Source organism: Stegostoma tigrinum, chromosome 6 (genome assembly GCF_030684315.1).
Source record: "Stegostoma tigrinum isolate sSteTig4 chromosome 6, sSteTig4.hap1, whole genome shotgun sequence".
NCBI classification, from domain to species: domain Eukaryota; kingdom Metazoa; phylum Chordata; class Chondrichthyes; order Orectolobiformes; family Stegostomatidae; genus Stegostoma; species Stegostoma tigrinum.
In genome coordinates this window covers 72,558,031-72,574,573 of record NC_081359.1, presented here as the reverse complement: position 1 = coordinate 72,574,573, position 16,543 = coordinate 72,558,031, and the positions used below count along the sequence as shown (strand labels likewise).

General features: G+C 39.5%; 1 protein-coding gene across 6 annotated transcripts in view; it reads right to left on the bottom strand.

Moving 5' to 3' along the window:
- The window catches only part of zmym2 (zinc finger, MYM-type 2), a 160,458-nt gene that overhangs the window by 60,747 nt on the left and 83,168 nt on the right, over positions 1–16,543 (bottom strand). For all 6 annotated transcript variants that reach the window (XM_048532385.2, XM_059646659.1, XM_059646662.1 and 3 more), the window contains 7 exons: positions 16,238–16,418; positions 12,271–12,483; positions 9,600–9,750; positions 6,703–6,815; positions 2,593–2,706; positions 1,771–1,921; positions 1,175–1,347 (listed from right to left, as the gene is read on the bottom strand). In XM_048532385.2, the coding sequence (XP_048388342.2) occupies positions 1,175–1,347; positions 1,771–1,921; positions 2,593–2,706; positions 6,703–6,815; positions 9,600–9,750; positions 12,271–12,483; positions 16,238–16,418 (1,096 nt within the window). The remainder of the gene's footprint in view (positions 1–1,174; positions 1,348–1,770; positions 1,922–2,592; positions 2,707–6,702; positions 6,816–9,599; positions 9,751–12,270; positions 12,484–16,237; positions 16,419–16,543) is intronic.

Here is a 16,543-nt window from a genome sequence, read left to right as displayed (position 1 = left end):
CGTGCATGTCTCTGTTTGGCTTGTCCTAGGATGGATGTGTTGTGCCAATCAAAGTGGTGTCCTTTCTCATCTGTATGTAAGGATACGAGTGATAGTGGGTCATGCCACTATAACTAGCCACAAAACAACATGACCCACTATCACTCGTATCCTTACATACAGATAAGGAAGGACACCACTTTGATTGGGACAACACATCCATCCTAGGACAAGCCAAACAGAGACATGCACGAGAATTCCTAGAAGCATGGCATTCCAACTGGAACTCCACCAACAAACACATTGATTTGGAGCCAATCTACCATCCTCTGAGAAAAAGAACAGGAAATGACACCACCAACCCAAGGAAACTTAACCAGATAAATAGAGAGCGGGACATAACACCAGCGCTTCGTCGGAGGCTCACTGATGATGTTACCTAGAATGGTGACGAAACGTCTGAAAACTAACCTTCCAGCTCAGCGAGCAAACTCACATCCAAATATTTTCAAGTAAATTGTCTTTATTAGAAATACATAATATAAAATTCTTACTAAAAGCAACTAAGCAATAACAAACTGTTTGTATCTGTCATCAATATACAAAAATTACATTGCTTCCCTTGATTTATCATCTATTCCTATTACGGTACAATGTATTTATCTGTACGTTAAAATGGCATTTACAAGTGAATACGGAAATGAAAGCTGCAGTGGTATATTCATTTGAAAATTACACACATATCAACGCTCAGTAAACTTACTTTGCTGTGCTACAGACAATTACAAATGGAATTGGCACTGAGGCAAATAGATTAGTTAAAGTGAAAGATTATGCTTTTATGTAGCATATAAAAACTAGTTACCTATTTCTTATTTTGTAACATTATCAGAGTGAAAATTGTATTCTTGAGGATTGTATCACCATTACAAAGGTGATTGCATCTGTTCATGTTACTTACTCTACTCCACAATGTTTATCCATGTTCATTCCAGACAAATTAATCTGTTCAATAATATTTAATGAATAATATTCCCCAATAATGAATTGACATCATACGGCATTTACACAAATTAAGGACTAGATTTAAGAGCATAAACTGCTTGCAATCCATATGGCAATTTTGATTATAAATGTCAATTTGACGTAAGGAAAAATGTTTAAAAAATCTAGGTTAAAAAAAAACTTCACTAACCTTAAAATACCAGTCTATAAACTTTTTACAACAATCGTCGCTACAAAAATCTCTTGCTTTTCCATCAATTTCTTTAGCCGCTGCGCGCTTACACATCTGGGAGCAGTAGCTGCAGGTAACACAGCGCAGACCCAAACGTTTTGCGAAGTCCTGCTTATACAGAAGCTTACAGCCTGAAAACCGAGTTGATTATTTTTAAGCAAACTTCCTTTCATGTAAACAAGCAAGTTACTTAAAATTGGCTAAAAACCCACATTCATAGGTCACATAGAGAGATAAAGGTATTTTTCCACCCAAAAGACAAAATCTTTACTTAGTCTTTTCAAAGATTTTTCAGCCCTGGCAATATTCACTTCTACTTTGATTTTTCAATTGCAATAAAATGTATAAATTACACAGAACTCTTTCCACAAAAGGCTACTGATGTTGAACAAACTGATCCAACGGGTGAATGGTCAACTCCCAAACCTATGTTCTCATATTAAATATACAAGATGAAAAAACAATTTGAATCAAACAGAAAATTGGCAAAAATGTTCAAAATTAACTTTCTCATTATGTCAAATCTAGGCTAAATACAATGTAAGATGGCCTACCTTCACTACAAAATGCTTTCTTTACTCCTGAGAACTTCACAGTTTCATGTACAGTTTTCTCTTCCTGACAATATTCACAATAAGACACTATGCAATGGAGTTTCTTGTAATCCTCACAGCACATTTTACTGCAGAACTGGAATACATGGTTCTGAAAAATATATAAATTACATTTTTATCTACATTTTTTAAATGAAATAAACTAATCAAATAGCTAAGGTGCTATGATGAAAGCACTTTTGACATTTCATGTTTAAATCATATTTGGCAGTGCTTGATGTTCTTCCTAAATAAGGTTCCATAACTTCAGTGAGAATTTTTGGGCGTTTTCTTGGATTTTGATTTCCTATTTGTCACACCAAACATTTTTCTCACTACCTTAAAAGGTACAGAACATTTTAAAGCTAAGTGAAGGGCTTGGGGATACATGATGGATAGTTAAAATGGGTTGTAGTTTTCAGAACTTATTTCATAAATACCCTGATTTAATTTCATAAATCTAAAGGTCAACCATGTTAGCCCCCCTCCTTGTAAATTCATTTTTTGAAATGTCTGTCTTGCCACTCTCACACAACCATCAAAATCTCTCTATGTATTTCCCTCTCCAAATATGTCTTTCCCCTTTCCCAAATCTAACCCTACTTCATCCTTCCCAGTCAACGTTCACAATGGTATGAAACATCTCTTCACGTATAGATAAATTCATTTTCATACATCATTTTTGAATTCCTGAAGAAAACCAGTGTGGCTGTCCCATAATACTACTCAGAAGCCATTTGCAGCCAGTTACAGCACTTGCATTAAAATCTATTTCCAGCTTACCTCCCATTCCAATAGTTCTGGCTTAGCACTGAATCCAGTTTTGCAGTAGGTACACTTCAGTTGCACCTCACTTGTAACAACCTGACCATTTGTTGTTGTTTGTACACTGTAAGACTAAAGCATAATCATGATAAATATTATGCCCACATTAATAACTCCTTCCAACTCTCTCCAGATGTATTTTCAAGAGCCCTGGACTTTATGCAAACAGAAGCATGTGACCATAAGACTATAAGAGTAGAATTAGGTCATTTGGTCCACTGCGTTGACAGAAATAACAAAATAATAGTCCAGTGCCGGGCCACGGTTAAACATCTGATCTATCAATCCAGGTGATAGCAATGACCGGTTGAAGTTCAAACTTATTGCCATTGGAGACTTATTACAGGCTTCAAATGTAACATTCTAAAGGACAAGAGTCTTCAGCTATGCCTAGGAGCTATTGATTGTTTAGTAGAAATACAACAGTGGTGTTCTTTAACTGCATCTAAAATGCTAAGAAACACTGAAAGTATAATTCATGTCAGGCGCAGCATGATTTATCAAGATCAGTGGTCTCCAACACATAGATCATGGCTGACTAGCCAAACATCATGTTTCTGGCAGTCAATCTCATCACCAACCCACAATCCTTCACCTAGCCATCTCGAGTGTTGATTGCACTGCCTGCATTCTCTTCCTAAATGCATGTTGACTGTTGTCATTACATGACTTCTGCTCCCAGAAGTCGCACGGCTAGAGAAAAGTGTACACTGTTAAGAGACCTTCCCATGTTTTTGTATCGTGTTTCAGTTTGGTCCAAAGGTAAGATTATCGCTGGGTAAAGTAAGCTTTTTGATGGCAATGCAAAAAAACGAATAAGAAATCTTTTAGGAACTGATGTGTGAAGCCAGTATATTGCAGTACTAGAAACACAGGAGGCATTTCAGCCCATCACATCCTCAAGGATTATATGCAGTGTGCAGCTCAACTAGTCCAACTTATCTGCATGTTCACTATAGACCTACAGTTTCTTTTCCTTCAGCTGTTCGTCTAACAGGGCCACGCAGGACAAAAATATCAGGGGGATGTTACTGTGCTGCACTCCAATATCCGAACAACACAAACGACCAAGGGTCCCAGGGACAAAGTGCGGCAACACAAGCGGCCTCCCATGCCTCCACACTTGAAAACAGCCATCAGCATTCAGGATGCTCCGAAGACGTGGACCCAGAGTCCTACTTACAGCGTTACCAGCAGAATAACATAACAAACTACAAATTGAAACAATAATAAGTGCTAATCTTCAACAATCCCAAAAGAAATGAAAAGTGTGCAATTTCCATGCAGAAAGGGAAAGTGAATTTCTGCTCATAACTGTAAAAGATAAGTGTGTTTGACTTCTATATCACCAAAATATATTAGCAAGTGAAAAAGGGAATTCGGAACAACATTACACAACGATGCACAGTAAATTCAAGAACAGTTTTCCTTTAAATAGCATGCTGTGGACGAAGAGTTGACGAGCTGAAGTCAGTTTTGAAAGCACAGGAGGTAAGATTTGCACTAAAACATCACTTTGCTTTTGCCATCTACTGAATCAGCAATAATGGCCGTTGACTCTTTCCTTAAATACTTTATGAACAAACAACATACCATTGCAAGTCACTTGGTGCACAGCAGCAAGGCAATTTCTTTTTCGCCAAAGACATCTTTCAGCAGCTACGGACGACCTGAAGGTTTCTGAATGCTTCAAATGCAGTTTGATTAATTCACTGACATGACTGCCACAGACCAGCTGTCTGTTTGTTTATTTTTGCATATATGGTTTTAAAGTTTATAATAACTAAAAATGCTTGACTTCTCAACTTTTGGTCCCTTAAAGAAAGAATAAATGGTGAAGATACCTACAATTAATTCAAAAGGTATGTGCTTGAGAAAAACATTCCAATTAAGAAACTGGTTTCCATAATAACCTCTGGTGCACCATCCATGCTTGATGCAAATGCGTCCTTTATTTATATCTTGCACAAATAATTCTGATTTCCCCTGCTTTGCCAATATTCACTGCAAAACCCACTAGATGCATCAATGAGCAAGTTATTAAAATTTTCTCATGTAATGAAAGCAGTTGATAAGACTACAACAAAATGTGAGGCTGGATGAACACAGCAGGCCAAGCAGCATCTCAGGAGCACAAAAGCTGATGTTTCGGGCCTAGACCCTTCATCAGAGAGGGGGATGGGGTGAGGGTTCTGGAATAAATAGGGAGAGAGGGGGAGGCGGACCGAAGATGGAGAGAAAAGAAGATAGGTGGAGAGAGTATAGGTGGGGAGGTAGGGAGGGGATAGGTCAGTCCAGGGAAGACGGACAGGTCAAGGAGGTGGGATGAGGTTAGTAGGTAGATGGGGGTGCGGCTTGGGGTGGGAGGAAGGGATGGGTGAGAGGAAGAACAGGTTAGGGAGGCGGAGACAGGTTGGACTGGTTTTGGGATGCAGTGGGTGGAGTGGAGGAACTGGGCTGGTTGTGTGGTGCAGTGGGGGGAGGGGACGAATTGGGCTGGTTTAGGGATGCGGTTGGGGAAGGGGAGATTTTGAAACTGGTGAAGTCCACATTGATACCATTAGGCTGCAGGGTTCCCAAATGCTGCTTGGCCTGTTGTGTTCATCCAGCCTCACATTTTGTTGTCTTGGATTCTCCAGCATCTGCAGTTCCCATTATCTCTGATAAGACTACAAACTGGATTGGTGCAAGAGGCCTTAAACATTACTTGTTCAAATCCTAGTTGCTGCTGCCTATGGTGAACTACTGCTCCATGCAGATGTGAGGTGGTTAAAGACAAGGGTAAGTCCTGCGAAGAATTTTAGATCTGATGCCTCAAAGCATAATTTTTTTTAAAATCAAGGAATGAAGCACTCAGTAAGCTGTCAGACAATGGGTGGTTGCTTGACTTCCAAACAGACATAACATTGAAATTGAATGAGCTGAATTATGAATTACAGGGACGGGATTGAAACTTAACACATAACTAGTTCACTAAATGCATTCAAATTGAAACTACGTCTGTGGCACTCCCAGCTAAACAACAAACCACTGCAAGACTTCAAGTCTGGAGAAACTAATAGAAAAGAAATCAAAGACAAAAGAAAACTGGTTCTACCCAGAAAACTTATGTGTACCCAAGGAGGTGAACAGAGGATTTCACAAAGCAATTTTAGGAATTAGATATGATGACACAAATTGCCATGGTTGCCTCAAATCCATTCCTTCAAGCGGACATTGGTGGGTTGGCTACCAAATTCCATCAAATGTTCAATTTACAAAGCAGTGAAGTTGTTATGGAGACAATTGCAATACAAAACGATATTCTGCTGATAAAGGGATAGCAATTTTTGAGGACTCAAATAGAGAAATTCCCAAAACTATCATCCCATGCTTTTAAAGTAAAAGCTTACTTTGACTCCACATACCTCTGTGAGGTAGCATTCTCCCAAATGAAGATAAACAAGTTAATCCTTTGCATCCACTTGACAGACACCCATTTGATCACTGCATATGACTAGCAATTACAACCCAGACTTCAAGGCACTGGCAGACAATGTGAAGTCACAGATGTCAGAAAGGTTTGGTGAGTAGAAGACAAAATGAATATTTATATATACTTAGTTTTAGATTTATATAGCATTAAAAATGACAGTTTAGTCTATATCGTCTTTGGGGCAGATCTTGGATTGCACTTAAATTCAAAAGTGATCTTGTGCTTCAACAGGTTGGAGGCCACTGATCTAGACCTTGGATGCATCCTTTCTACAACATTAACACACTTTATCACAGATATACAACAAAACAATGTGTGCAGCTGATGCACAATTTGCTATTTATGGGCAATAACTATTTCAAATTTATTTGTAAATTGAATGTCAATAGTTCAGCATGAACAGTATGTATCAGATGTAATAGACGGTAGCTGAACTGAACATTCATACTTTTATTTTCTCATTGCATAGGCAAGGCAAAGCTGAAAACTTACTCCATCTTTGGAATAGTTCTCTTACATCAAGATTTCAATAATGTGACATGAATTAAAAACTGATAATAAATAAGTTAGTAACAAAAACAAAACATAAAAACCTGAAATTTAGCCACACAGCTAGAGCTGCAGAAGTTGTATAGTTTTCCATCAGGCATTGTGGCTTGAAATTGAGGCAAAGCACTTCTTTTACAAAAGTGGCAAGATCCCATACCTAAAACAAGACCACCAAAACTGCTGTGAGATTTCAAGGTGCATCATGATGACTTCACTGCAAATACTTACAATATCATAATTGTAACACTAAATATTTCTCAAATATGTGCTCATGTCTACTTCATGTAGCTCTTGGCAAGAACATGTCAGGTAGACCTTCTGTTTTGATTCATTACGAGAAATAAAGGGTAAGAAAGTTGAAAGAATTTGATTAACCAGGAAAAGATACCAAGAAATTCTGGAAAACTGTTGGTGTTGGCTATGATATGCCAAACATAGGAATACAAAAGGCTTTTAAAGCATGATGAGCTACAGCAGATCATGCAAAAGGTCACATATTCTGCAAAGAGATGGAGCTGAGATAATGACCTGAAGTGGTAAGAAACACTGATAAATAAAACACACAATCTATGATTAGAGGAAAATTAGAAAACTGAGAGGTAAGCTCAGAATAACAAGCTACAATATGTTATTTGACGAGGCCAGAGATCACAGCTGAGTCCAATTCTGATTTCATCCAATGCACATAGGAGGGACGTCCAAATGTTTCTTTAAACAGTCCTTTGAGTGGTCTTTCATAGAGGACTGAACAGCAAATGTAAACAATTATGGTACAAATTCCAAAAGCTAAGATTCAAGGCATGTTCCAGTTGTGGAGTAATAACAATGTGGGTGCCCCAGCACACTAAGGACAACAGCCGCTCGAGCCAGCAGCTCATCATCACTTGGAAGTGGCAATTTGGAACGGAGAATAAATGCTGGCCTATCTAGTGACACCCACATCTGATGAATGAATAAAAGAAACATATGGAATTGTTCAAAAAAAATCTCTACATAAAGGATTTGCGTTACTTGAAGTACTTGACCATTCAGACCACTTTTACAGACAGCTAACGTTTGGAGTTAATCCCTTTTAAATAATCCTTTTGAAATTGATAGTCAATTTTTATTGCTTTCATGTTTTAAAAATTGGAATTATACATTTTTTTCTCAACATCCTTTAAACTTGTAACAGTACTGTTTAATTATAATTTATCTGTTTTGTACTAATCCATATAATTTTAACAAGCATACACTACCTGGGAAGTACAAGGAGAACTAAGACTTGGGTGTTGTAAACTGCTAGTAAGCTGCAGTTTGGACAAACCAGCAACAGAGGGTACTAAAGAGTGATCAGGAACAGGAATATGGCTTATATTTCTATTCCCACACTAATTCTATTCTCCAGTTGAGAAATCAATATGGATTCCTTGTGATTGAAATTATTATTTGCTCAGTGGGAAATTATTCTTTATTTTAAACTATGAGAAATGAAATTGTAAACCAACTCACTTTACATAATTGGGCTAACTGAGGAACCAATGGAATAATATATTAGTGCCCCTATCCAAAGAATTTCTCATTTTAATTATTCCATCCAAAAGTACAACAGAATAAATATAGTGCAGTATTAGTTGGTTCTATAGCCTAAATACAATTGAAGTATTAAACACAACTTGCATTGCAACAGCAATTTGCACAACCGAAAATTGTCTCAAAGTAGATAACTTTAGTCTAGCAAAATAACAGATGCAATGTAAGAGGGTTCGAGAGAAAAGGCATCCAATCAAAGTGTGATCAAAGAGGAGAGCTTTGAGGTTCTGGTAAGGGAAAGGGATGTGGTAAAGTGTGTGAAAACTAGAGGGTGTCTGAACCACTGTAGTGGCTGAGTCATTATTTTAATGAGAAGGGAAATATGTTGCATACTAGAAAGCAAGGTGAGAAGAGATCGTCAACAATAGCATTAGGCATGAGGATTAAAATTTTTGAGCTCAACTTGATGGAACACTGGAAACTTTAAGAAGATTGAACAAGCAGCGTGTGGATGAGAATGGTGTGCTTTGCGAGAGCTTAAGGCTGCAGCAGATAGCTCGGATTACAATCAAACCGTAAGCTGAAGTAAAATTTTATGCATGCATGAAAGGGGAAAAATTAGAGATTCAGGCAGTGAACAACTACAGGTGGAAAGCACCAATGAATTCTTCATTTGATCTGATTGTTTATTGACCTGCCCTCATATCAAAATTGGCCACATGATAATTCAGGTTTAGTTAAAGTTTCCAGGTGATTTAATTAAGGTACACTCTTGAAGTAAAACTATTATGTTGTTAGAAGCTACATGGCCACAGGCAAAAGTGATTTGGACAGTGCAATTGATGGTGAATCTATTACGTTCAGAAGGGAATGGACAGATAGTATGCACCATTTTGATTTGCAACACAGGCTGCTGTATAAATGAGAATACGGAACTGTAACCATCTGAAATGCCACATAATTCAAGTGTTACAAAAGCTCTATATAACATGTCAGATTCATGCAGATGTCATAATTTTCATTGACATCATTGAAATAATCATTCCATACTATACATCTTATTCTAAATTCCCTCTAATGAGCAACTTGTTAAAACACTGCAAGAATAAACACTCATAAGTACAAGACCTCCTTCTCTGATTATTTAAAATTGAGCAGTTCATGGGTACAACACTCCAACTAATTTAGTTACATATCATATAAACAAAACAATCTACATTAAATAATTTCACAACATAATTTTGAATTTAAAGGTTAAACTTATTAAACAAACCCTAATGATACTGCACTCATTATTGCACATTAGGTGAACGCATTAACAAAATATCCTATTAAGCTTGTCTGACAGAAAATGTAGGAATAAATTAATAGGCACAACATTCGCCAACATAAGTAATGCGTACGAAGATGATATAAGGTTGAGTTTTACCTGTTGGTTTTGGGCATCTTGTTTTGTGTACAGACATGCAAGCAACCGAACAGTATGCTTCAATATTCCCACCAGCTTCTACACGCTGAGTCATGTCAAAGCTTCGACATGGAGTTCTGCATGCCGTGCAGGGAATTATTTTACTGCTTCTCTGAAAGCAAGGTAAAATATTAAAGTTGAAGTGGCAAAGTCTGTAAATCTAGAAATCAGAGTTCATTTGATTTAGTACCGAAATGATAGTTTTACTGATCAAAGTTGCATTTGGAAAAATTCTAACAAGAAAGAAATACTTTAGATAAACATGAGGCAACTAGAAAGGAAGCAATTCTGATCAAGTGAAATTTAGAATTTTTAACGTGAGAAATTAAAATATATTTCAGAAAAAATTGGTAATTCAATAAAGTGCTGACTTTGAAACACAGAACAGGAAAATCAGTAATTTAATCCTTGTATCAGAAATAATGGGAACTGCAGATGCTGGAGAATCTGAGATAACAAAGTGTGGAGCTGGATGAACACAGCAGGCGAAGCAGCATCTTAGGAGCACAAAAGCTGACGTTTTGGGCCTAGACCCGTCATCAGAACAGGGAGAGGGTTCTGAAATAAATAGGGAGAGAGGGGGAGGCGGATTGAAGGTGGACAGAGGAGAAGATAGGTGGAGAGGAGACAGACAAGTTAAAGGGGCGGGGATGGAGCCAGTAGAGGTGAGTGTAGGTGGAGAGGTAGGGAGGGGATAGGTCAGTCTGGGGAGGATGGACAGGTCAAGGCGGGTGGGACGAGGTTAGGAGATAGGAAATGGAGGTGCGGCTTGAGGTGGGAGGAGAGGATAGGTGAGAGGAATAACAGGTTAGGGAGGTGGGGACGAGCTGGGCTGGTTTTGCGATGAAGCTTGTGAAATCCACTTTGATAGCATTGGGCTGCAGGGTTCCCAAGCAGAATATGAGTTGCTGTTCCTGCAACCTTCGGGTGGCATCATTGTGGCACTGCAGGAAGCCCAGGATGGACATGTCATCTAAGGAATGGGAGTGGGAGGTGAAATCGTTCACAACTGGGAGATGCAGTTGTTTATTGCAAACCGAGGTGTTCTGCAAAGCGGTCCCCAAGCCTCTGCTTGGTTTCCCCAATGTAGAGATAGCCACAACGGGTACAGCGGATGCAGTATACCACACTGGCAGATGTGCAGGTGAAAATCCTTGTCCTGTGATAAGGTAGCTTGATTTAGTCAGAGCAGTATGGAAGCCACATGTAGCCTAAACATTCCCAGCTCAAAAAGGTGCGGGGTAGGAAGAAATTGTTGTCCCAATTGAGGAGTGCAGTGGTATAATGGTTGTGCCACTGAACTAATGATCCAGAATCCCAGATTTGGGACGTGGTTAGAATCCCACAATGGTAGATAGAGAAATTGGATTTTAATTCGTAAATCTACTTTTAAAAATGGTGGCCACATAACCATTGTCAATTTTTGTAAAACCTTGGTAAGTTTCTTTAAAAGAGGAAATCTGTTATCCAAGGTCAAACCTACATGTCACTCCAGACCCCACAACAAGCCCGAAAGATAAACTGTTCAAGGGCAACAAATGTAGGTGATGTTGCTCATGAGATAGAAGTCAAAAAAAGGAAATGGGGTTTGTGCTTCTGATCAACATCAGTTGGTGATGTTGTTGCTCATGAGTCAGAAGTAAAAAAAAGGAAATGGGGTTTGTGCTTCTGATCACTATCTGAGGATCTCCTGTATAACAGTATATGAGATAAACTGCAGGTATAAACAACACTGTTAAAAGAATCAAACTTGTGGAGGGAGAAAGATCTGATCATAACTTTCTCCACATGATGTTCTTGAAATGTTAGGAACTACAAGAAGTAAGTTGAGAAGGGCCTGAATGCCATGTTTTCTTCCCTTCTTCAGAGACTGGAAGAAGAGGGAATAAAATACCTTACACAAGGAACAACACTGCATTCATAATTCCATTAGCTCTGATCTTTTAGCTATGAAGAAGGACCCATTAGAAGCCTCAGTCACTTATTTTAATAGCTGATGGTCACTTGCGAAAATGTTTACAGCCTTAAAAAAAATAAGATTTCTCAGATTAAAAGTTTGGCAGCAGATACATTGAAATCTTCTGCAAATACTTACCAAGTCAATAATTATAAGCTATTTCTAATTAGCTCTAAGTTGCCATGGTCCTATATTGTTAGAGATTAATGACTTTTGGTGGTTTAACCTGAGTACCACCATGCTTCAGAAGAAGGGAGAGGTTGAGAAGGACAGACTACATGGTAATAAAGTGTGAAGCTGGATGAACACAGCAGGCCAAGCAGCATCTCAGGAGCACAAAAGCTGATGTTTCGGGCCTAGACCCTTCATCGGAGCTGATGAATGGTCTAGGCCTGAAACGTCAGCTTTTGTGCTCCTGAGATGCTGCTTCGCCTGCTGTGTTCATCCAGTTTCACACTTTATTATCTTGGATTCTCCAGCATCTGCAGTTTCCATTATCTCTAGGCTACATGGTAAGTTCAGTTGGCGTAGCAAATAAATCCATTCTGTTGGCTTCACTGCATTACAATCAGCCATCTACCAAGTGAGTTAATCGACCCTCATTTACTATATAAATTATAAGAGATTATTAGATATTTTTGTCAGTTAACAGATATAAAGCAGCGTACAAATTACCTGTTTAAAATCATTGAGGCATCTGGAGCTACAGAATCTTTTGTGATGGCCATCATGGAAAAGAAAGTGGTTTCCAGATCCTTTATTATAACAGTATATCCCACACTGGTCACAGCAGTTCATTACAAGTCCATTGGCTTGTCTATATTTGTTGAAACAAACATCACTGCAAAGTTTGTGGACGAAATTTTTAAAGCTTACTTCATGTCGAATCTGTAAAAGAAATGTGAAATGATATAGAGGTTGCATCTTTGTAAATTAGCAGCCAAGTTGTGGATATTCAAGGGAATATACATTAAGTAAGAATTACGGATTATTTCTTTACATGCTTGACATTGCTCCCCTTCAATCAAATCTCCCAGTGACTTCCACAATCTGAGTCATGCAGCCGTCCCCTGTATACACGTAGCTTACTGTGTTCAGATTTTGGACGTTTAGTGGGGACTTGTCCCTTCTGAGAAACGAGGTGGGAAGGTAGCAGAAAGGGTAAATAACTGAATTGGTTGGTACAAGGGAGATCCCTCCCCCTTCAGGAATCAGTTCCGCATGGGTAGGTACAAGGTTGTCCTTCCAGATGGATCGGGGCACAAGATCGAGGGTGCAAATGGACGGCTGTTGAAAGCCACCTCCAGTCTTTGCCTCAGACCCCATCCTACCTTTGACTCCCACCCCACCAATTTAGGCCTTTATAGTTATGTAGCTGCTCAGAAGGGCAGACAGCTTCTAATTGGCTGGCAGCTGAGGCTAGGCTGAATATTGCTGTCATGGCATGGGATCAGCGGTGACGCCAGCCACTAAGTGCCTGATTGGCCCTTGATCCAGCATGAGCAGGGTGTAACACCTGCCCTTACACTTAGAAGAAACGTGAACTCAAAAGAGGGAAATCCCAATCCTTAGTTCTGGTTCTCAAACTAAATATAGAACAGTATCATGGTATGCTTACTCTTCTTCAGACCCTTCTTCATTACAGGTTTATTAACTAACTCTTTCACAGTGCTCAATACAACATCTAAAACAGCCCATTCCTTAGTTGGTTCCTTGAGATACTGACTTAGAAACCCAGTCATCAATGTACTTTAAGAACAAATTTGCCACAGTAACTGTGCAATTGCGCAGCATAGTTGCCTCGCAGTGCCAGGGACCCGGGTTTGATTCCAGCTTTGCGATTCTCTCCTCCCTGCTTTGGCTAAGTTGGTGACCACTGGGGGAAGATGAAGCTCGAAAAAATTAAAAATCGAGATTCTACCATTCAAAAGTCGAAGCTCTCCATCTGTCCTCTGAAATCCTCCCTAACAGCTCTGTGTGGAGTTTGCACATGTCTATGTGGGTTTTCTGGGTTCCTCCCACAGTTCAAAGGTGTGCAAGTTAAGTCGATTAACAATGGTAAATGCAGGATTACGGGGATGAGGTTAGGTTTGGGAGGAATTTTCTTTGGAGGGTTGTTGCAGACTTGATGGGCCAAATAACCTCGTATGCACTTCAGGGATTTTATTTTATGATTCAATTTGGGTTGCTGGCTCTGTATGATTGGATTGTCCCGTGATTATTGTATTATCCATATTACATGCACCTCCAATTCCCTGAATTATAATCCTCTTGGAACTACAACTGCTGGAAGGCACTCTTTTAACTCCCTGGTGACAAGAGGCTTCTTCATTCCCAAACCGCTCTCTCTCCGATGTTCTTGTTTCTCTTCCCAAACCCCTCACCACACTTGAGCACATTCAGCAGGCCCAATTCAGAATATTCCCACTGATGGGCACAAAAGCTAACGTTTCGGGCCTAGACCCTTCATCAGAGCTCTGATGAAGGGTCCAGGCCCAAAAACGTCAACTTTGTGCTGCTGAGATGCTGCTTGGCCTGCTGTGTTCATCCAGCTACACACTTTGTTATCTTGGATTCTCCAGCATCTGCAGTTCCCATTATCTCTATTCCCACTGATGGCTGACCAACCTGCTGGGACTTTGACTCTATTGTTCATCCATCCAAGGCAGTCAGATCCCACCATGACATAAGCTGTGCAGCTCTGTGCTGCCCCCATCTTCAGAAGCCTGCTAAAACGCAGGCTCCACTGCTTCCCCTTCCCACCTTTCCTGTCCAGACTCGGTTGCTCCTCTGTAGTCAATGTGAGACTCTGGCTATGCTACTCCCCACCAGCCTTACAAACCCACATGAGGCTTGGGTTTTGCTTCTCCCCTCTCTTCACTGGTCAGCCCCCTGTGCAATTCCACCAAGTGGCCATCATCAAAGTAATATTTCACAGCTCTACCAAGCCTGATCCCCGTCTTGTAATTGGTTGAGATTTCTCAAACTTTATGAGATTCTCTCCTCCCTGCTTTGGCTAAGTTGGTGACCACGGTGGGGGGGAAGATGACGCTCGTAAAAATTAAAAATTGAGATTCTACCATCCAAAAGTCGAACCCTCCAAATGTCCTCTGAAATCCTCCCTAACAGCTCTGTAAGTTGACCCACAGCACATGCACTGCCATGATTCAAGAAGGCAGCTTAATAACACTTTCTCAAAGACAATTCAGAGCAAATGGCCAGCCAACAATGCCTATGTCCCACTAGAGAAATTTTAACAAAACTGACGGAAACTTCTAGCCACTGAAAACAGGAGTACAATGGGTCTCTCTTCTCGTTAAAGGTGAAGGCTGATATGGCTTAATAGAGATATTCAATATTCTGAATGATCTTGGCAGGAATAGGCATGTGTGCAAAGGCATAAACTAAAGGCGATGATTGTTAGATGGTCGCTGAAATGGTTAGAAGCATTTCAATAAAGTAGGATGGAAGGAAAAAGTAGCAGAACAGATGCTCTGGACAATATAAGGACTGAGACAAGGTCATAGCACCATGTCAAGGTCTGGGTGATAGAAACAAGAGACAGCCTCGACTGCACAATCAGTGAGATATGGGAAATCTTCGATAAATAAAAACAATGCCTCATGCATATACTGCAGAAACTAAGTAAACTGATGCCAGGTCATATGTTTAACATGCAACTGCAAGTTGACAAGATTGGAGCTGAATGTATGTACGTGATTTAAGGAGAACATAAGTAATGAGCACTTTTGGCTTTTCAGAATAGTATCTTAGGTTACCTAAGGCTGGCAATGTGATTTAATAAACAAAAATAATCTAGGCCCAAGTCTCCTGGTGATTTGTCAAGTCACACGAAAACAGTCACCATGACATCAAATAAGGAATCCAGAAGAAATCAATTTGCTATACAACAAGAAGGAGGAACTTGCTATCATGGGAAATACACAAACAGCATATACATATATTTGAAGGATGGCTGCATAAACTTATTTCGTGACAGGTCAGATGAAGAGCAAAACAAACACAGAGAACGCTGGAGAAAGTCAGCACGTCTGGCAGCATCATTGGAGAGAGAAACAAAGTTAATGTTTTGGGTCTGGTGTGACTCTTCTTCAGAACTGGGTTTGATAGAAGAGGAATTGACAGACGTTTTCAACATCATTAGAGCCTAATCAAACTGTTCCCGTCCATAAAAAGATATAGAACCAAAAGGTATGGTTTTAAAGTGCTTTGCAAAAGAAGCAATCACACAACAGTAGTTCGGAATAGGAATGCACTGCCTAGAAGTGTGAAGGAGGCAGGGTGAATTCAGATACACAAGACAACATTGGATGATTATTTAAACTGCAATGATGTGTACGATTATTGGGAAAAGGCAGGAATTTGATACAGAGTCAAAATGTGCAGAGTCCTGGGGCTGACATGAAAGGCCTCCCTCTGCATAGTAACAATGAGGGATAAGAGGGAATTTATGCTTATAATAGAGAAGAATGAGAGGAGGTTCAGGAAGCACATAAACATTGGCATAGAGTGTATGACCTGTTTCTATGTTGAGTGTGATTTTAAGCGGGAGAAAAACAAATCAGTCAGCTTATATTGTGTTTATCCGACTTGTAAACAGTCAAAGAAAAGAACTGCGTACCTCAGTCATTTTGCCACAAATGGTACATTTCCCATAATTTCCTTGGGTAACGTGACTTGTATGCGCTGGAGTTTTTTGTTTCTCTTCATAAAATGATAGGCAGGATGTACTGCAAAATTCCTGGAATGTTTCACCGGAATCCACTTGTGCAACAATTGTTCCCTTCATATTAGTTATCTCTCTGTGAAATAGGATAACAAACAGGTCTCAACATTATCAAATAAACATTATACAAAAACCTTTCAGAAACCATTTAGAAACAAAAAGTTCGTGCAGGAATAAATGGTCTCGAAAGAATATTTTTGT